The 20,715-nt window shown below is 50.5% G+C and overlaps 1 protein-coding gene and 1 non-coding gene across 8 annotated transcripts; both read left to right on the top strand.

The window, feature by feature from the left end:
• The first annotated feature begins 396 nt into the window (after window positions 1-396).
• Window positions 397-15,976, top strand: PABPC4 (poly(A) binding protein cytoplasmic 4). 7 transcript variants are annotated; one of them, XM_027611206.2, is made up of 17 exons: window positions 402-705; window positions 1,102-1,564; window positions 4,308-4,501; window positions 5,273-5,388; window positions 6,662-6,801; window positions 7,154-7,248; window positions 7,902-8,039; window positions 8,656-8,751; window positions 11,326-11,598; window positions 11,934-12,021; window positions 12,161-12,280; window positions 12,779-12,865; window positions 12,960-13,087; window positions 14,029-14,122; window positions 14,235-14,365; window positions 14,577-14,679; window positions 15,667-15,976. In XM_027611206.2, the coding sequence occupies exons 2-16, from the start codon at window positions 1,372-1,374 to the stop codon at window positions 14,664-14,666; spliced, it is 1,983 nt and encodes a 660-aa protein (XP_027467007.1). In that variant the 5' UTR covers window positions 402-705; window positions 1,102-1,371; the 3' UTR covers window positions 14,667-14,679; window positions 15,667-15,976. The 7 variants fall into 7 exon arrangements, 6 of the variants coding, with proteins under 6 accessions (XP_027467017.1, XP_027467007.1, XP_027467003.1 ...); XM_027611202.2 differs by having other exon boundaries at window positions 1,096-1,564; XM_027611216.2 differs by having other exon boundaries at window positions 401-1,564; window positions 11,934-12,006.
• On the top strand, window positions 9,013-9,147 carry LOC113917678. The gene has a single exon (XR_003518322.1). It is a non-coding gene; the product is annotated as a small nucleolar RNA SNORA55 (small nucleolar RNA).
• Window positions 15,977-20,715: the final 4,739 nt, after the last annotated feature.

Here is a 20,715-nt window from a genome sequence, read left to right as displayed (position 1 = left end):
CTGTAGATGTGGCGGTCGGGCTCTGGATAACTACCTACCTCTACGTCCTAGCAGTCTGAAAACTTCAGAATGTCTTCCGTATTTGCGCCCAAACATTTACATGCTGAGCCACTTATTATATCATTATAACTTATTTTATGTCGTCTTTATTTTACAATAAGCCACACATGGATTATAAACGTTGCGCCTGTGGGTGGGTTACAGGTGCTCTGTTCCCGGAGGGCCGGACGGTGGGCTGTCGGCAGGCAAGCCCTTGGGTCCGGAGGAGACCCCAGCGGAGCAGTCCTCCGCGCGCCAGGGGTCGCTGTGGCTCCGCGCGGCCGCGCCGGGTCGCTCTCGCGTGGCCGCCCCGCCTCGGGCCCCCGGGCCGAGTGGGCGGGCACGACTGCGCCCAGGTCGCGAGGCGCCCTTCGACCAGCAGCGCCCGGGGCGGGCGAGTATAAATGGAGCGGTGGCTCCCCCGGCCGCCTCTCTCCGCCCCGGGTCGCCGCAGCCTCCGTCGCTTTCAGGCTGTAGCAGCCTGAAGGAAAAACAGGAAAAGATAAAAAAAAATCCGAAAATGCTTTAAAAACCTAAAAAAAAAAAAACGAGAGAGAGAGAAAGAAAAAAGCGCATCCTCCTCGGAGAACCCGCGGGGAAGTCACTTCTGCACGCTTCCGGCCTGCCCGCGCCCGCCGCCGCACCTTGGCGTCCGTCTGTCCGGTGGTGAGCAGCCCGCCCGCGTCCACGCGCCTCCGCTCCGGCCGCCCCCGCGCCGCGTGGCAGCCCCGCGCCCGCCGCCCTCGCCCCCCGCGCGTCGGCCCCGGGCGCACCACGTGTCCGCGCTGCCCTTCGCCGGCCCGGCGTGGGAGGAGGCTGCGCGCCCGGCCCCCGGGGCTTGCCGAGTCGGCGCCGACCAAGATTTGGTTTCCCTCTTGCCCTGGCTGCTGTAATATTAAACCGCCGGGAGCCCGCGGCCTATATTTATAGAGAAACGCGTGTCCCGGAGGCCGCCGTGGGCACCATTTGGTTGCCTCTTGGAGAATTTTTATAATTTGGAGGGGAGTCCCCGTTTTAATACGTTATTTTTTTTTTCTTCTCTTTTGAAATTTGGAGCTTCAGACCAGGACAGCTGCAAATTACAAACTCCCAGGGAGGGCCATATTGTTTTTGAGAGCCTTTTGTCTGCGGTTTTGCAGTCTCGTACGAGCTGTCCCTGAACTCCTCCTCCCGGTCCTCCGTCTCTCCGAGCCTGCTCCGGCGTCTCTTAGCTTCACTCTGCCACCTGTGAGCCGCGGCGCGGGCCACGGCTCCGAGAAGAGCCCCTTTTGTCCTGTGTGGTCCCTATAAGAAGTTCTCCTGGCGGGGCTCGGGGTGGTGGGGGCTGGGGAGATGAACGCTGCGGCCAGCAGCTACCCCATGGCCTCCCTCTACGTGGGTGACCTGCACTCGGACGTCACCGAGGCCATGCTGTATGAAAAGTTCAGTCCCGCGGGGCCTGTGCTGTCCATCCGGGTCTGCCGCGATATGATCACCCGCCGCTCCCTGGGTTATGCCTACGTCAACTTCCAGCAGCCGGCTGACGGTGAGTAGACGCTCATATCCACAAATTCGTAGGATCCTAGGGGACCCTCGGAGTCTACCCCATGGGGTGGTGGTGGGGGGGAGACACGGGTACAGGGGTTGAGAATGAAGATCTTGGCATCAGGTGACCGGAGTTTTAATCTTGCTTCCACCGCTTGCTAACTGGGTGACCTTGGGCTAATCAGTGGTGGCGGTGGGGTGGGAACCCAAGGAGACTGTAAAATGGGATTGGGAGAAAGTCCCTGTCACTCCATTGTGTATATGGTCCTGCTTTGGTGGGACCCTTGTCCGGTCACTGAGCACGGGTTCATGCCCCTCACAGGCCTGCCAAAAAGGCAGAACAATTGAAACACACTTCCTGCAGAAATTTTAGATTCTAGAGCTGCCGTCCCTCCCCTACCTTTACCCTGGACTGAGTCTCTTTGCTTTCATACTGATAAGGGGTCTTTCTGGGCGAGTGGGAGGCAGTGGGAACAATTCTGTTCGTTTTACTTGAGCAGGGGCTCGTGTTGGCGCCGCGAGCCCTGCATGTGCCAGGCCAGCTCCCAGGTCTGTGGCTTTAAAGCTCCTGGGGTGGAGGAGTCCTTTACTCTCTGGACGAAGCCCTGGGCTGTGGAGAAGGGGTGTCCAGGCAGTCTGGGGAAATCGACTGGGCTGGTAGGGATTATGGCCTCACCTGTGCACAGAGCTTTACCCTTGTCAAAACCCTTTTCCTTCATCCCATCTGAAGAAAATGGGACTCCAGAGAGGGAAAAGGAACTGCAGAAGGTTGAAGGCTCAGCTGGGACTGCCAGCGCAGTGCCCCGCCAGCCCAGACTGGGGCCCTTGCTTGGAACAGTGGAGAGGTATGCTGCAGGCGTGGCCGGAGCGAGGCCAGAGGAAACCTAATCAGGGGCCGCACGTGACTTCAGATTAAAAGGGAACAACTGTAGAGACCATTACGGGGAGAAACGAGCCATTCTATGGCAAAGGATCTCTGGGTCCCTATTTTTGTCCACACTTTGTTCACTGTCCGTGAAGCACAGAGAATGTCACTTGCCCAGGCTGCAGCTGAGACCAGAGAATCCGACTTGTTGAGAGACGAGCGGTGCTGCTACCATCAACTCGCCGTGTGCTCTGAGCTGTGTCTGGCCAGAGGGCACAAAGGTGGCCGTGTGGCCTTTTTCCGGGGGGAGTAGTGGGTACATTGGCTGTTGCCTGACTTTTTGACACTTGGTGAACAAAAGTCCTGTCACTTGGTGATAGTAGCAGAAGCCATTGGTCATTGCGTCTGCCAACACATGCCTCTGCAGGACCTCTCCCTGCTATAAATAAGTGCAGCCAGATTTGTTAGACGAAGCTGATGTGCCTTCCGCAGCACTGTCTGGAAAGACGTGAAGAGCTGTGTTGAAAGGGCTCCTTCACGGCTAGTCAGTGAGACCCTGGGGTCCCAGGCTGTGGGTCCCAGATAAACCATCAGGAGGGATGGCTTCTGTACCTGGTCTTTTCCTGAGTTGGATCTGTCCAGTCTCTGCTTTCCCTGACCTTCCCTCCCATACTCAACCAGCCCACCTGAGAAGGTGGGAAACGTGGTTGGAGATGCTGACTGGACAGCTGAGCTTGTGGAGGGGCAGAGTTAGGGAATTTTGTCCCTGTCTTAAGTGAGGTGGTACCTTGGGGCAGGAGAACCCCCACGCCCATGCCCCTGATTCCCTCATGGAGGAGATTCTGGGGCGGTTCATTGCATAAGTCAGGAAAAGTGGCCACCAGCTCCGGGAGTTTGTTAACTACCACTAAGAGAAGCGTTCCTGCTGACGGGTGGTGGTATGTCTTAGCTTCCGGTCCTTTAAGTAGTCTCTGGTACACACATGGATTTGTTGGGAAGCTAGGGAAGTGTCCCAAGGCACTGGATGGAGAACTTGGTTGGGCACCAGGGCATTTGAAGTTCTGGAATTTCACAGAACTCAGATTAAGACTTGAGAAGGCCTGGAAACCACAAGGTGCAGAGCCTCCTGTGCTATGTGCTTAGAAGGATGCAGTTTCATCCTCATCGTCCTGATGATAAAAAGACTGTTTCTATGTGTGACCATTAGTATCGGTCATTTTGAGGTTTTTGAATCAATTTCTGTTGTCAGAAATTGAAAATATAAGAAACTGGGCTGAATTCAGGGATAGCACATTCTCCCCAGTCAGTCACTCCTAGATTTTGTTCTGTCATTTGTCTTGTAGATGGATCGTAGACAAAATGACAGCTAGTTGGTAATTTGATACAATACCTTACTGAAAATAATCGGAAAGTCTGGTATTAGTTTCTTAATCACTAATTAGCTGCATGGCTTAGCCATTCTGGACTTAAGTTTGTTCATTTTATGAAGTAGATAGTATCACCTGTCCCACCTGCATCACCACGGGTGGTAAGCAGCAGTCTTCATAACTGTTACCACTTAGTCAAATGTGCGGTGTTGTGATTTGATCTTGGTGCCAGAAGGCCATTTAGATGATCTCGCCTAACCCCCTTACCCAACAAGGGTGCAGCCCAGAGGGCTGGAGACTTCTGCCAAGATGTGGAGCGACTGGCCAGAACGTCTACCCTCAGGAGCAATATGGGCTAGAGGGAGCTGATGCCCTTTAGTTTTAATAGAGTTGCCTTTTATCAGAGTGATTACCTTGAAAAGTCCTACAGTCATCTGTTTCTGGGATGGTGGCAGTCATCAACACGAGGTGACGTGTTATATCCTTGACTGAAATGTGTTTCTCTCTTGCAGCTGAGCGGGCCTTGGATACCATGAACTTTGATGTGATTAAGGGAAAGCCAATCCGTATCATGTGGTCTCAGAGGGATCCCTCTTTGAGAAAATCTGGTGTGGGAAACGTCTTCATCAAGAATCTGGACAAATCTATAGATAACAAGGCACTTTATGATACTTTTTCTGCTTTTGGAAACATTCTGTCTTGCAAGGTAAGCACCAATTAAAGGACTTCAGAGTAATTACTGACTCATGAGAACAAGAGAAATACTGAAGGGGGAACAGCCTTGGAATTGGGCGACAGGATATGGTCGTTTTTGAAATGCTGGAAATGGCTCTGCAGCCTAAAAGTTCCCTGTAGGTAATCTTGTGCCACAATCCAGCATGACCAGCAGGTGCTTTTGTGTCTTTGTTTATTCTTCCCTCTGCCTAAAATACCCTTCCTGTTTCCTACCTTTGGAGGGCATCACAGGGTTTCTCTGGGGCCACGGCGGGGGGGGGGGGGGGGGGGGGGCAACCAGAGCAGTGCCTCAGGTCTCCAGGTGGCTGTAATGGGTCATTTCAGAAGCATAAAATCATCGTTGTCTTCTCTGTGCACCTGTTTATGTGGAGAATTTTGTACAACTGGTGTGGTTGTTTACATGTCTAACTCCGCACTAGACTGAAATTCTATTGTGGGCGTGGAAAATGGTCACTTTTTTGGCAGCACGGTGCTTTTGCCCCCAAATCTCAAGGTCTTTTAATGAAATAAAACACGTGGAATAGAAGCAGCCTAATAGTGGCTGCCATTTGTAAACGGAACATCACTGGGTGCCTGGTAGTGTCCTCCGTGTTAAGAAAACTTGGCGTGCTGTAGTCTCCTGTCTGGACCGTGGATGGGCTAATGGCCTCTCAGATGCTGGCAACTAAGTAGAAGACCACGTGGTTCTCTATACTCTTTGGAGATGCCAGTGGTGCTACAGCGGTCTGCTTGTCTTTGCCAGGTGGTGTGTGATGAGAACGGCTCTAAGGGTTATGCCTTTGTCCACTTCGAGACGCAAGAGGCTGCTGACAAGGCCATCGAGAAGATGAACGGCATGCTCCTCAATGACCGCAAAGTGTGAGTGTCCCAGTCCGGAGCGACAGCCATCGCATGAGCCAGCCGTGGCCCCACCTCGGTATTAACTGGCACACAAGGCGGCTACTGGTTCTCTCGGCCCAAGCGTGGCCTGCTCCTACCTCTCCACTCCAGGGCTGGTGAGTCTCCCTGCCCGAGCCGTGGCAGTCCTTTGACTCGCCAAGGTGGGCTTCCTGCCCAAGCCATGGCCTGCCTGCCGCCTCTCCCTTAAAAGCATCATCCGTCCGCGGGTTTTGTGAGCACCGGCAACTGGGGCTTGCTGGAAGGCATCTATGAGCCCTTTCTGAGCAGGGGTCTTGGCCAGCGGCAGAGTGGAGAGGGCCCTGGACTGACCAGGAGCTGTGTACTAGCCATGTGACCTTGGCCTTCCCGTGACTCAGGTCTGTCCATGGGGTCATTTGCTAGGGGTTGATGCCAAATTGTCCCAAGATCTCCACTTGGCTAACTTATGACTCAGTGACCTTCTCATACAAGGCTGGCTCCACAGTAATACTTAATTTGGTTATAATGAAGAATCTCATCTGATGGCAGAAGACGCTGTTCGTAATAGACCTTGTTGCTTTAGCGTGGTTATTGCAGAATGCAGGGGGGGGGGGGGTCTTAGCTAAGCCACGGCAGGGAGAGAAGGGACAGTAAGTCTTGGCTATAGCAAGCAAAAAATCTTTTCTGTTCTTTGTGGGGCGCCTTTTTATGTTGAACAGACCAGGGGATGGATAACATTGATAATGTGTATGTGGCCAGTGGTGAAGTCTTAGACAAAGGTATCACTAGAAAGAGATCTAAAGATTTTTCAGCATATGGATACATTTTCCCGTTTGTGTCAACACCAGAATGAGGCCAGTGCAAAAGCAAAGGCTACCTCATAGTTCACTCTAGCCGTCTCACCTCTAGGGCTAACCCCTGTTAACAGTTTGGTTTGTATCCTTCCAGACCTTTTCTATGCATTTACATAGATGCACAGAAATGAACGTTTTAAAAACATGGTCATCAGGTTTCTTCACGAAGGCAGTGTGATGTGGTAGGAGTAGCCCTGGTCTGAGCCAGGAGTCCTGGGGCTGGTTCTTGCAGGACAGTCCTGCCTCTCTCTTTCTGCTGGGGAGTCGGGGCGTCTCTGAGCTTGCTGTCTTGGTGGTTGGATGGGGACTCGTGTGTTTTAACCTCTCCTGTCAGCCTTTAACCTATATTCCTTTGGGCCCCTGGAAATCATGATTTTTGTTCCTCTGGGTGTTCACTGTTTTCCATGGTCTCTTTTTAGGTTTGTGGGCAGATTCAAGTCTCGAAAAGAGCGGGAAGCTGAGCTTGGAGCCAAAGCGAAGGAGTTCACCAATGTTTATATCAAAAACTTTGGGGAAGAGGTGGATGATGAGAGTCTGAAAGAGCTTTTTAGCCAGTTTGGTAAGTTGGGCTTCTTCACCCCATGTGCCCCCTTCCGCAGTCCACCAGACCTACAACTCCTCCTGTATCTTAGTTGTTTAAGAGATGAGGGCGCCTAGGCCCGGAAGTAAACTGCCTTGCATGACAGGGTCACAGAGTAGATAGGAATAGACTCTTGGCTTCATCCTACCTAGTCCCAGCCCCAGAGCCGTCTCAGTAGCTTGGTGAGAAGTAGAAGGCCAGGCATGGCGCCTCTTTCTAGAGTCCATCTGGGTTCAGCAAGAGTTGGCTTCATTTGGGCTCCTAGAGAAGCCTTCTCTCCTTGAGCTGTAACAGAGATGGTGTTACTAATAGTTCTGTCCTTTGGTAATAGGTAAGACCCTAAGTGTCAAGGTGATGAGAGATCCCAGTGGGAAATCCAAAGGCTTTGGCTTTGTGAGTTACGAAAAACACGAGGATGCCAATAAGGTGAGAGTCCCACGAGGGTTGGGGAAACATTTGCAGGAAGTGGCCCCGAGTGTGGGCAGGGCCCGGCTGGCACATAGCTGAGCGGAGCGGGCATTGCCCGAGTGTCGTAGTGATGTTGTTCCTGGCCTGAGGGGCCTTCACGTGCTAATCCGTCATTTACCTGTCCCACAGCACGTGGCACCTACCTTTCACCTAGCTCTTCAGCCCTATAGGGGGATAGAATAGGATGGGTGTTTGCTCCCCTTCCTAGTGAGGGGGCTCGGGGCCCCAGGAGTTGCTGACTTGCTGGCAGTAGCAGCTGCTTACAGGGAAAGCATGATGCTGGGCGCTCAGTGGGCACCACTCGCTCCCCACAGAAGAATGAAGACACTCGGTGACACCCAGATGAGCAGCCTCGGCTCATGTCTGCTGCGCTTGTATTTATAAAACTACAATTTTTTTCTGTTATCATCTGGACCAATAACCCATTTAAGTAGTAACCCCATTTTACAAAGTTTGGATTTGCTTAGCTGACTTCAGGTGGAATGAAATTAATTTTTAGCCCTATAGGAAAGATTTCCTTCTCTCCGAATGTTGTGGTGGGACTTTCAGGCATCCAGAGCAAGGCCCCTGCCTCTACGTCTTGATTTTTAAGACCTGTGTTTCCTCTTTAGGCCGTGGAAGAGATGAATGGAAAAGAAATCAGTGGGAAAGTGATTTTTGTAGGCCGTGCCCAGAAGAAAGTGGAACGGCAGGCTGAGTTAAAGCGGAAATTTGAACAGCTAAAACAAGAGAGAATTAGTCGGTATCAGGTGAGAGGTGCTCTTGGCACAGCCTCCCACCCAGGGGTTTACTGTGGAATACTGGCAAGAGCACCCTTAGGTTTAGCAGGCTTTCTCTTTGGGCATCTGGAATCTGCCTCTTCTCTCCTTTCCCCCAAGATCCTCAGGTGTAAAAGGAAATACCTACCAGATACAGCAGCGATTCTAGAACAAGGGCAAAAGATTGATTCATTTGTTTAGGGACTCATTCCGGCATCCTCAGTCTTTTGTTCTTACTTGTGTGGGTTCTTTTTACTTAAATGATTACCCTTTCTTGGAGCGGTGGCAGGAGCCCTGCTGGGGCCAGCAGTCAGCCAGAGGAGCTGTGCAGAAAGCCAGGCCCACACTGAGGGTCCTGTCAGAGTCCACGACAGGAGTCTAAATCCTGAGTCTGCATCAGAATCCCCTGCAGGGCTTGTGAAAACGTGGCTTTCAGAACCCCAGAATTTCTGATTCAGGAGATTGGGGTTTGGGCCCGAGAATTTGCATTTTTAAGAAGTACCCAAGGAGCGGGGCTGCTGTTGGTCTAGGACCACATTTTGAGAATCAGTGTCTTAGGGCATATGTGGGGTACAGATGTGCATTAACGGTGATCCTTCTGCTTCAGGGGGTGAATCTCTACATTAAGAACTTGGATGACACCATTGATGATGAGAAGTTAAGGAAAGAGTTTTCTCCTTTTGGATCAATCACCAGTGCTAAGGTATTTTATACTGAGATTTGGGATCGAAAGTAGAAATTACAATTTTTTAGAGGTTTATTGTCATTTGTTTCATTGAAGGAGTGGAATCTAAATCGTGTTCATTTCTGAGAATAAATACCACATTAATCTCGCAAATTTCTCCTGGCGTTCAATTACGCATCTGAGTTCTGGAGAAGGGCATTTCATGAGGTATACGTTGCACTGTCTCCCAGGACTGAGGTGTGGTGGTGAATCTGAGCAGTCCCTCCTGTTGACCCCTAAGCACCTGAATCTTTCCCATTCTTTGCTGCTTTGTGCTGGCGTGGGGACAGATGGTGCAACAGTATGAGCAGAGGAAATCCAGACGGGTTGTTTTCCATTTGTCTTGGGGCCTGTCTCTACGACTCTGCCACACTTCATCCTTGAACAAAGGTATTTTGAGGACTTGGGAACTGGGTATGGGGACTTCTGGCCTGGCCTTACAAAGCTAAGAGGAGTGGAAAGATGACTCTTAACACGTTTTGCAGTGTGCATCGTTTGCTTGGTTTTCTTAGGTAATCCTATCAACTGATGCAGCAGGGTGAATGCATATGAATCCCCTCCTAAAGATAAGGAATTAGAGTCCTTGAGCACGAGAACACTGGTTATGTGAGGATGGAGCGTGCACGGCCTTGGCCCATGGTGGGTGTGATGGGAAGTGATGCGTGTGTGAAGGTCTTGGACCATAGTCTGATGCAGATGCTGCTGCTCCGCGGAGGTGCAGCACACGTCAGAGTCCTCCTGGGGGTGAGAACAGAGGCCGAGTGGGCTGGTAAAGACGTGGTGACCCTGCCTTGCTTGGCCCTTAGCTTTACGTCACACACAACCTGGGAGTGTCGTAAAGGAACGTCAGTTGTAGCAGGGAGTTGATCAGGGGCCACCTTGTTGGGGTTCCTTGTTTCCTCGCCCCTTCCCTCTTATCACCTCCTTGACTGCCACTGGCCTTCATCGGTGTGAGGAATGATGGTCTCCTTGCTTATCAGCACAGTGCTCGAGTTGGTATTTACAGGAAGAGGATAAAAGGACCATGTCTTACAAGTTTCACAGGCCCCATTTTCAAGATCAGGGTGTCACGTTTTCAGAGACCGTGTTGGCCCATCTCATTGATAGCTGTTGGGTTGGTACACATCCTTACTTTCCTGTCCTCCATCTCAGGAGGGCTGTCCAGGCAGCAAGCTAAGACACAAAATGATCCCAAGCACACATTGTCCTGTTGCTATCAATGTTTCTGAGGAGGTAGGCCGGGGTGGGGGGCTACGAGTCACCTTGTCAGGTGAGGAAAAGAACTGTCTGAATGACTAGCCGTCTGTGGGAAAAGATGGCCTGAACCAGTAGACCTGTGGCTTTGTGGCAGTTTGCCTTAGAGGATCTCGTGAGCATCACGCTTCAGAGAGGGCAAGTGTTTCACATAGCTAGGGGCACCTAGTCTAGGTGGCTCAGTCGGTTAAAAATCTGACTCTTGATTTCAGCTCAGGTCATGATCTCAGGGTCCTGAGATTAAGCCCCACATCTGGGCTCTGTGCTGAGTGTGGAGCCTGCTTTTAAGATTCTATCCCTCTGGGACAGCTGGGTGGCTCAGTCAGTTTAGCGGCTGCCTTCGGCTCAGGTCAGGGTCCCAGGGTCCTGGGATCGAGCCCCGCATCGGGCTCCCTGCTCAGCGAGGAACCTGCTGCTCTCCTGCTTGTGTGTGCTCTCCCTCCCTCTCCCTCTCTCTCTCTGACAAATAAATAAAAGTCTTAAAAAAAAAAAAAAATTCTCTCCCTCTGCCCACCCCTGCTTACATGTATTCATGCACTCTCAGAAAATAAGATCTTTTTAAAGGGGGGGCGGCGAGGGCACTTGAGTGACTCAGTCGGTTGGGCATCTGCCTTGGGCTCAGGTCATGATCCCAGGAGCCTGGAATCGGGCCCCTTGTCAGGCTGTCTGCTCAGCAGGGAGCCTGCTTCTCCCTCTCTGCTTCCCCTACTTGTGCTCTGTCTGTCTCAAATAATAAAAATCTTTAAAAAAAAATCACAGAGCTTAGAAATTGCTGAACTGGGACTAGAATCCAGCTCTCCTAGCTGATCACCTTTCTGCTGTTAACTCCCATTGAATTAATGGTGGCAGTCTTTGGTTTTGTACCTCCTGCGTGTATGTGGTATTTCAAAAGCATATCCTCACCTTGCTAAGAGATGATAAAAGTTTTGTTCACCAAGGTCTTGGGCAGATGAGTTTTACAAGTAAATCGCTTAACACTGTCCAGATCTCTAGCGGGTATCCAAAGGTAGCTACTACACTTCTAGGTGTCAGGAAATATCTTTGGGTTCCTGGTATAACCATTAGCCATATCATAGTGTTTAGAAACTTTTAGGATCACCTGGGGATCTAACAAAGAAAATGCCTAGGTCCTGTCCTTAGAGGTTGTGACCTAATTGGTCTGGGGTACATCCCGTGACAGGGCTAGAACCCTTGCCCTAGACTTGGGAACTCTTTGCGGCAGAAACCAGGTTTTTTGGCTCTTAATAGCTGTCCCCCAAACTAGAACACCTTTTCCTTAAGTAGCTGGTCCCTTTGTAGGTAATGTTGGAGGATGGGAGAAGCAAAGGGTTTGGCTTTGTCTGCTTCTCATCTCCTGAAGAGGCGACCAAAGCAGTCACCGAGATGAACGGACGCATCGTGGGCTCCAAGCCACTATATGTCGCCCTGGCCCAGAGGAAGGAAGAGCGAAAGGCTCACCTGACCAACCAGTACATGCAGCGGGTGGCTGGAATGCGAGCACTCCCTGCCAATGCCATCTTAAATCAGTTCCAGCCTGCAGCCGGTGGTTACTTCGTGCCAGCAGTCCCACAGGTGGGCCAGCTTGTGTGCCTGGGTCTTTGGAACCTGCCCCCCCGACGGCTGTTCCTGCAGCCCGTGGTGGTTGGGGTGAGGGGTTTTGGATATTGGAGTTCAGAAGGTCAGAGTAAGGACCCACGAAAACGAAGATTTATTCATTCACTCTCACACGCAGTAGTGAGTTAGAATGAAAGAATCCCCATTAACTGGCCTTCCCTCCCCCAGGCCTTTGAGTACTCAGAACGTCTTGAATAATTAGCTTCGGGCCTGGCAGTGAGATGAGATGAGATCCTCCTCTCATGTGGATTCAGGTCCTTTGAATCAAAGGGCTTGGATGCTCTTTCTTGCAGGCCCAGGGAAGACCTCCGTATTACACACCCAACCAGTTAGCACAGATGAGGCCTAACCCCCGCTGGCAGCAAGGTGGGAGACCTCAAGGTAGGTGGTGGGGAGTGGTGGTTCCATCACCCGGGATATGTCTCCCCAGGCTCCCTGCCTCTCCTCGCCCCCTCTGAGGCGCAGCCTAGGTTCTGGTCCACATGCCTCATCAGTGATGCACGATTTTTGTCTTCGCCAGGCTTCCAAGGAATGCCAAGTGCACTACGCCAGTCTGGGCCCCGTCCCACCCTTCGCCATCTGGCTCCAACTGGTAATGCTCCGGCCTCTCGTGGCCTCCCTACTGCCGCTCAGAGAGTCGGTGAGCAAACTGGCCTTGAGAAGCGCGGCCTGGGGAAGAGGGGGTCAGGTTGGCTAGGCCCTGCCCACGGTTGGTCAGTGTGTTGGGCCCACGTTCCAGTTCTGGTCCTGTAATCTTGGCTGTGTGCTCTGGTTGGTCCTTAAGGAGCAGAGAAACAATGGGAGTTCTAGGAGTGTCGGTGACTTTAAGAATTCTGCTCATTGGTGACTCATGTGAGAAAGCTTAATTATAGAAGCTTGTTAGCTGGATGACTACAGAGGCAGCCTCTTCTTTTGGGTGGGGTTGGGAGATTGAAGGAAACTGTTCTTTACAGACTATGTCCCGTATTCCAAGAGGTGGAGAGAGTTGTGTTCTCTGTTGGCTGCTCCTCGAAAGTAGCAGTCGTGGTCCCATGTGCGATGTGTTGTGTGAACAGGCTTTGGAATGGCTCCTTCCGTGGGACGTGGCCAGTTGGACATCCGCTGCCGACACTGATGTGCATTTGCTGGTCTGTTGTAGGGTCTGAGTGCCCGGACCGCTTGGCTATGGACTTTGGTGGGGCTGGCGCCGCCCAGCAAGGGCTGACTGACAGCTGCCAGTCTGGAGGTGGTATTGGATGCACACAGAATGGGGAAAGATGGGATTTGACGGGTCTTTGCCCAGACTGATGGGCTTTAATTTTGCTTGTTCTTTTCCTAAGGTGTTCCCCCAGCCGTGCAGACCTTAGCACCTCGTGCTGCTGTCGCTGCTACTGCCCCTCGGGCTGTCGCACCTTACAAATACGCCTCCAGTGTCCGCAGCCCTCACCCTGCCATCCAGCCCCTGCAGGTGAGGCCCACCAAACAGAATGCTAAAAGGATCTCCCCTGTTGGCACTTGATTGAAAAGGTGCCTTGCTTTGATTCCTCCAACAGGTATTAAATGCCCGCTCTGTGTCAGGGTGCCGTGTTTTCTGTGGTGACACTGCCTCTCGGGCTCTCTCTGCTGGGAGAGAAGGGGCTGGGAAGTATTCCTCCCATAATAGTCTACTCAGAAATGCCCCAGCAGAAACAGCTGCTGTTTCCGCCCTCCTTTTTACAACATGTGTGTGCTCGCTTAGCTCTTTGAGCTGCTCACGCCCACTGGCCGAGTTGATCCTTAGCTGCTCTGCGAGACTGGAACATGCAGGCAGGAAAGAGCTTCATCTGGCAGAAGAGTTCAGCTTCAGAGATCTTAAGTTGGGATGGGGGACTGGACCCAGAGCCCAGTAGTAATTTGCTTAGAGGAGCCGCAGTCTGCCTTGTGGCCCCTAAGTCGCTTGCTCGTGCTTCATGCTGTCTTAAATGCGAGATGCCTCGGAACTCTGCGTATGTAAAATAGTTTTTACCTTCAGAGTCTTCCTTTCAGGGCTGTGACTGGCATTGACAATGCATGTTGACAGTCCTCAAGCGTTTGATAGAATAAAAACATTTGGTACAATAAAGTGATGTGGGATGTAATTATAAATGGAATCATTTGATGATTGCTGAGCCTTGTAGGTTTATTTTCTGTCATTTCCTTTCCCTTTTAATAGCATGCTGTTTTTATTGTAGTTGGTTTTGTGTTCAAGCCTATAACACTCTGTTGCTCCTGTAACCCCTCGTCCCCCAAGCTGGCCATTAATTCCTTGGCAGCAAGGACACCCACCTCCATCTCTGTCACATAGTAGGCTTTCAGAGACTGAGTGGTCAGGCTCAGGACCATCGAGCGTCCTTTCCGTGTTGCTAACCTGCTGTCTCTCCTGGTTCCCAGGCGCCGCAGCCTGCGGTCCATGTGCAGGGGCAGGAGCCCCTGACCGCCTCCATGCTGGCCGCAGCGCCCCCCCAGGAGCAGAAGCAGATGCTGGGTGAGTGAGCCATGTGTTTGCAGGAGAGGGGGCCAGAGCCTGGCACTGACCCAGACACCAGTGTCCATTCACTGGGATTCACCCTGGGCTTTAATTAGATCTCCTCCCCCAGGAGAACGTTTGTTCCCGCTCATCCAAACCATGCATTCAAACCTGGCTGGGAAAATCACGGGCATGCTGCTGGAGATCGACAACTCTGAGCTGCTGCACATGCTCGAGTCCCCCGAGTCGCTCCGTTCCAAGGTGAGCTGGTCCTGAGGCCCTGCAGGGGGAGGCGGGTCTGCTGTCTCCCGACCCTCGTCGCGCCTCGCCTCACCTGTGACCTGAGAGCTGCTGTGGGTGGGAATTAGGAAGAGCGGGCAGCACCGGGCAGCACCACTGCTGGGCCCGCGTGCCAGGGAGGGGCCGGGGGCCTCCGCTCAGATGTCACTAACCACCTGGAGATTGCTCACAGGTGGATGAAGCTGTGGCGGTTCTGCAGGCTCATCATGCCAAGAAAGAAGCTGCCCAGAAGGTGGGCGCTGTTGCCGCTGCTACCTCTTAGCCAAGGAAAAACCGTATGTTTGGCTGTTTTTGTTTTCTGCAATGGCTTTGACTTGTGACTATCTTCCTAAAAGATTAGGGACAGCATATAGAGCCACTATAACCCGGTACCTTTTACAGGCAGTCACCTGGGTTCTGTCTGTCATCTGGAAGAGTTAATTTGGAGAAAAGAGAGAACAGGTTGTAAACTATAAGGAGCAATTTTCTGTAGAAGGAGCCCCTGGTTAGATGAATGACCTTTTTGGTTTAGAATAATGACAGATAAACAAGGCATCATAATCAGATCCTACAGCCTCATTTCTATGAACATATCTCCCTGGTTTGGCTTGAGGTTGGTGAGGGCAGCTGTGTGTGCAGCCGCTGCGTGGCTCTGGGAGCACAAGGGGCATGGGCCCTGGGCTCTGGTGTCGGAGTGGGAGAGACGGATACACCTGACTACAGTTACAGGGTGTGTTCTAGTCCACTTCTGACCCTGGCGGCTGTGGCCCTCGGCCGCAGGGGCAGGGGTGAGTGAGACTTAACTAGGACCTATGACCAGGACTGGCGGGTGCCTCCTGATGGAGGAAGGAGAGGACCAGATAAACCAGAGCCAGAGGCGAGGGGAAAGGACACATGGTAAGGGCCCAGACCCTTCATTTGGATTTAAGCAAGAGAATGGTAGCTTTGAGTACAGGATGGCCAGGAAGGGCCTGGGGCTTTATAGTACCTAGCTAGCCTCAGAGTGGGTGATTATCAGCCAGGAGTGCCCCCTCAGAGGACATTTGCCAATGGAGACATATTTTGGGTTGTCACAACTGGAGATGTGTCACTGGCGTCCAGTGGGTAGAGGCTAGGGTTACTGCTAAATGTCCCCCAGTGCACAGGACAGCCCCAACAGAGTCGTCCTGCCCAAATGTCAGGAAGCACGGCTCTCGCAATACCTTTTTATAAGCCGGAGATTCAGTGCATCTCAGGTTTTTCTGATTTTGTATTTAAATTTGTGTTGGTGCTTTTCTTTTCAGGATTCAAAAGCCAAATAACCCCTCCTGGAATTCAGCTCAAGGTTTGAAGATTTCTAGCGTGTCCTATGGACCTGAACACCAAGAACCACAAATTGGAAATTTAATAGGTCATTTTGTATCAAAAGGTCAATTATGAAGCACCTAGAATTTTTCAATTAAAAGAATATATTCTCTGGGTTCTGCTATGGCCCAGACAGTGTTAACTTTTTTTTCTATTGTGGGTTTTGATTTTTTCCCCCCAGAAATTGGTTTTATTTGATGTACCCAAGTCTTAAGTTTCTCAATAAAGAAAAAAATCTCCATAAAACTGCCTGTACTGTTTTCACTCTGACCAGTTTTACTCTGTTAAATCCAGTTTTCACATGGAAGAAATTTTAGGATGTATTTAGAGTCAAATGAAGTTCTGTATAGCTTATCCTTTCCTGATGGGTTATAAACAGACTATTAGCAATGGTATACAGAACTGTCCCATTGAGTTAGCTTGTGGGAGGACCTTTATAACGGACCCCCATTTAACCTGTAGGAACCTGGAGAAATCTGATCATAGCAGACCTTGGGTCTGACACAGAACTGGGTGCAGGGTAGGGTTGGGTCATGTCTGAAGGAACGCAGCCCTCCCTCCTTGGATGTGTTAGCTGGCATTTATGGGTCCCCTCTTCTGCAGTCAGTTGATTACACAACTAAGGTTTCCTCTGGCAATGGGAAAAGGCTTGGGGCTAGGTCTGAGTGGCAACAGCAAACAAATGCTGGAGTCCTAAGCACTTTGGTTCCTTTAGTCCTCAAAACAGCCCTCACCTGGCCAAGGTCAACCAGTCTACTTGCCCTCCTTGTCCTCTAGGAACACTTTTTACCTTCCTTGAAATCTGGCAGGCTGTCTTTACTAAGGACGTTACTCAAGGGGTCATTTTCCTTGGAATATTCCCTCTTAGCAGTTAGCAGACTCCCCATTTTCTTTAAGGTCTGGTCTCACCTTAAGTAAAGGCCTGATTCACTTATGCACAGCAAAGGAAACAACTGGGACAACCTACTGAATGGGAGAAGATACTTGTAGACATCCAGTAAAGGGTTAGGGTCCAAAACATATAAAGAACTACAACTTGGCACCTGGCTAGCTCCGTTGGTAGAGCATGCAACATTTAGTCTCAAGAGTTGTGAGTTTGAGCCCCATGTTGGGCATAGAGTATAGTCTAAAAAAAAAAGGGAAGGAAAACCAAATAATCCAATTAAAATATGGCGGCAGACACGAACAGACATTTCTCCAAACACAGATGGCCAACAGACATGGAAAGATGTTCACCACTCATCAGGGAAATGCAAATCAAGACGACAATGAAATATCACCTCACACCTGTCAGAATGGCGAAAATCACGAAACAAGTGTCAATCTGGAGAAATAGGAACTCTTGTGCACTGGGAGTGGTAATGCAAACTGGTGCAGCCACTCTGGAAAGCAATATGGAGGTTCTTCAAAAAAAAATACAATTACCCAATCCACTAATCACACTATTGGGTATTTACCTAAAGAATACGAAAGTACTGGGGCGCCTGGGTGGCTCATTCAGTTAAGTGTCCACCTTTGGCTCAGGTCATGATCCCGGAATCCCGGGATGGAGCCTCCCCCATCGGGCTCCCTGTTTGGCTGGCTCTGCTTCTCTCCCTCTGCTCTTCTCCCCCCCATAGTTCTCTTTCTCACCCTCAAATGGGCAAATAAAAGCTTAAAACACAACAACCGAAAATACTAAATCAAAGGGATACATGCATCCCTGTTTATTGCAGCATTGTTTATAATTGCCAAACTATGGAAACAGCCCAAGTGCCCACTGATAGACGAATGCATAGTGTGTGTGTGTGTGTGTGTGTGTGTGTAATGCTAAGCAAAATACGCCAGAGAAAGACAAATACCGTATGATTTCACTCACGTGGAATTTAAGAAACAAAACGAACAAAAAGACAAACCAAAAAACAGACTCCTAAATACAGAGAACAAACTTGTGGTTACCAGAGGGGAGGTGGGTGGGGGGATGGGTGAAACAGGTGATGGGGATTAAGATTCCATTTATCTTGAGCACATAGCAGTAAATGGATTCGCTGAATCACTATATTGTACACCTGAAACAAATATAACATTGTTAATTATGTTAATCACACCAGCATTAAAAGAAATAGAAATAAACTAAAGGCCGGGTCTGAAGTAGAGTCCCATATTTTCTGACTTCGTCGGTTAATGCGGCTATGTGTTTGTGTTTTCTGTTACCTTCTGAGTGCCCCCCAAACCAAGACCCACCTGCCCCTGAACAGGAGCACAGCGCGGTGCGCAGCCAACGAGGGGGCGGGTCTGGAGGCAGGGCCTAGCAACAGCTTCCGGCGGAAGAGCCTGGGAGCAAGATGGCTGCCACCTAGGCCGCGCTGTTTGTTGTTGAGCCGGCGTGGAGGCTCCATTGAAGCGAGGCGGGCGGGTCTCTTGTGGCTCTGCTCCCCCAGCCTGTGAGCAGCGCCTGCGACCTAAGGGTTTTGCTGGGCCTAGCGCTGCCCAGAACCCGTTCCCCTCTGACCCTGGTCTCGGAGAGTTGGTGAGATCTGTTATTGTGACCTCGGACCGCATTCCAAACTCTCATGCCCATTCATTCCATAAACTCCGCAGTCCTGGCCCCTTAGAGGAAGGAATTCACAGAATAGGTGGGGAATTATGGAAAACATCTTTACCGGGGCTGGTGAGCACCATGATGCGAGCGTTTAATGGACAGTGTTGATGGGAGGGTCGGGCTGAGGGTTTCAGGGAATGAGCACTCCGTCTGGATAGGGGAGGGCAAACTGCCCGGAGGCACAGAGGCCAGAGGTGGGTTTAAAAGATCTGGAGTAAGGCTGTTGCCTGAATGGAGAGCAGCAAGAGCCTGGAGGGGTGAAGTAGTCCAACACTTGGGGGCAAATGGTTTGCGTTGAGGGAGCGAGGGAGAAAGAACAATAGATAGGTGGGCAGGGCTCAGGTTAGGAAGTTCTTATATGCCGTGCTAAGGAATTTGGACTCTGTTCCGTGGGCAATAATGAGCTGTTGGAGAATATTAAGCAGGGTAGTGACGTGATCCGATTTGCACTTTCTTGGAGTCATTCTAGTGATTGTATAGAAGAGAGAGTCAAACTGGAAGCAGTGAAGGTATCAGTAACCAGAGGCTAGATGTAGATCTGAAAGGGGATGGGGGAGCAGTGTACCTCCCAGGTCATTTTGTATACCTGAAAGACGGGGGACTCCTCCTTCCCTTCCCTGCTGCTGTCTTGCTAACAATGTTGCAGCAGCTTGTACCAAGAGTGTGGAGGGCATCGTGCAGAAGGCACGTGGTCTTTGCAGGTGGGCTGGCAGAGGAGGGGGACAACAAAGTTCTTCATGCTGCTTTTATTCCTTTCGGAGACACCACAGATACTTAGTTTCTTCTGGTGAAACAGGTGAGGCCTCTCAGTGTCTCATTTTCAGATTCCTAATGTCAGGAAAAGGACTTCAGAAAAAATTTTAAGTCATGTGCGTCCTGTGTATGGTTGGTATGTAATGAAGTTCAGGAGGATGCCTCTCTAGGTCAACATGACTATGATCTTGGTGATGGAAGAGGAACGTTCTGAGGGCCACAGGGCCAGGATGGTGGTGTGGCTATGGGCTGAAATTCACAGAGATTGAGTTTGTTGGATTTGAGGAAAGGCTTTCTCCACATTGGAGCCATTTGGGGCCTCTGATTTCTGATCATTTAATAAACAAACTGTATAGTAGGAATCAGTAGGAAGGTAGTTTTAGAAAAATCTTGAAAGGTCCGGGTGTTGTTTCACTCCACCTGCTGGGGAGCTATACCCCACCACACCTGCTGATCAGACCTCCCTTGTTGGCAGCTGTGCTTTTAAATAGCAGAGGGCGGCAGGGAAGCTCAGCTGCAGCAGTGAGGGCCTTGGCCTCTACCCACCCCGAGGGAGTTTCCCTTAAAATGGTATCACAGTGGGCGCCTGGGTGGCTCAGTTGGTTAAGCAACTGCCTTCGGCTCAGGTCATGATCCTGGAGTCCCGGGATCGAGTCCCACATCGGGCTCCCTGCTCAGCAAGGAGTCTGCTTCTCCCTCTGACCCTCCCCCCTCTCATGTGCTCTCTCTCTCTCTCATTCTCTCTCTCAAATAAATAAATAAAATCTTTAAAAAAAAAAAAATGGTATCACAGTTACCGTGCACGTTTCTATGCGATCCTTGGTTGTTATTCTCGAAGATAGAGGAGTTTTAGACCCAGCTGTGCCGCTAACTCTGGGTGTGATACTTAAACCATCTGAGCCTTCAGTTCTTTGCTTCTTAAATAAAACAGTAAGACTGGCTTTCTGGGGCTGTACCCTCCCTGAATTCTATAAGTTAGTAACTCCTGTTGCTCTTGCTGTCTGCCAGCTAACATAACGTTTTCCTGAGGACAGGACTAGGCTCCCTTCACTAGTAGTCACCTAACTCAGTAGTGAGGTAAGCGCTCTGTATTCATTTGGTGCTCAGTTGGAGTGAATTATTTTTTTTAAGGTTTTATTTATTTATTTGACAGAGAGATAGAGCCAGAGAGCACAAGCGGGGGCAGAAAGGCAGGCAGAGGGAGAAGGAGAAGCAGGCCTCCCGCCGAGCAGGGAGCCCGATGTGGGGCTCGATCCCATGACCCGGGGATCATGACCTGAGCCGAAGGCAGATGCTTAACCCGCTGAGACACCCATGGAGGAAATAACTGATAAATAACCTTATCTACGTTCTGTAAGTCTTATAAACAAAAGTTATTAAAATGCTTGGAAAGTAACTTAAGGCTTAAATTCTGTAGTGGTAGAATTGGATACGACAAAGTTTAAAAATTCACTGTTTAGCTATGTTTATTTAAAATAAAATGATTTTAATATTTTTGGAAGCATCTAAAAATTAGGTTTTCATTTTTATTTATTTATTTTTTAAAAAGATTTTATTTATTTATTTGACAGGGAGAGACATAGTGAGAGAGGGAACACAAGCAGGGGGAGTGGGAGAAGAAGCAGGCTTCCTGCCGAGCAGGGAGCCCGATGCG

The sequence above is a fragment of the Zalophus californianus genome, chromosome 4 (genome assembly GCF_009762305.2).
Source record: "Zalophus californianus isolate mZalCal1 chromosome 4, mZalCal1.pri.v2, whole genome shotgun sequence".
NCBI classification, from domain to species: Eukaryota; Metazoa; Chordata; class Mammalia; order Carnivora; family Otariidae; genus Zalophus; species Zalophus californianus.
This window is presented reverse-complemented; position numbering and strand designations above follow the sequence as displayed.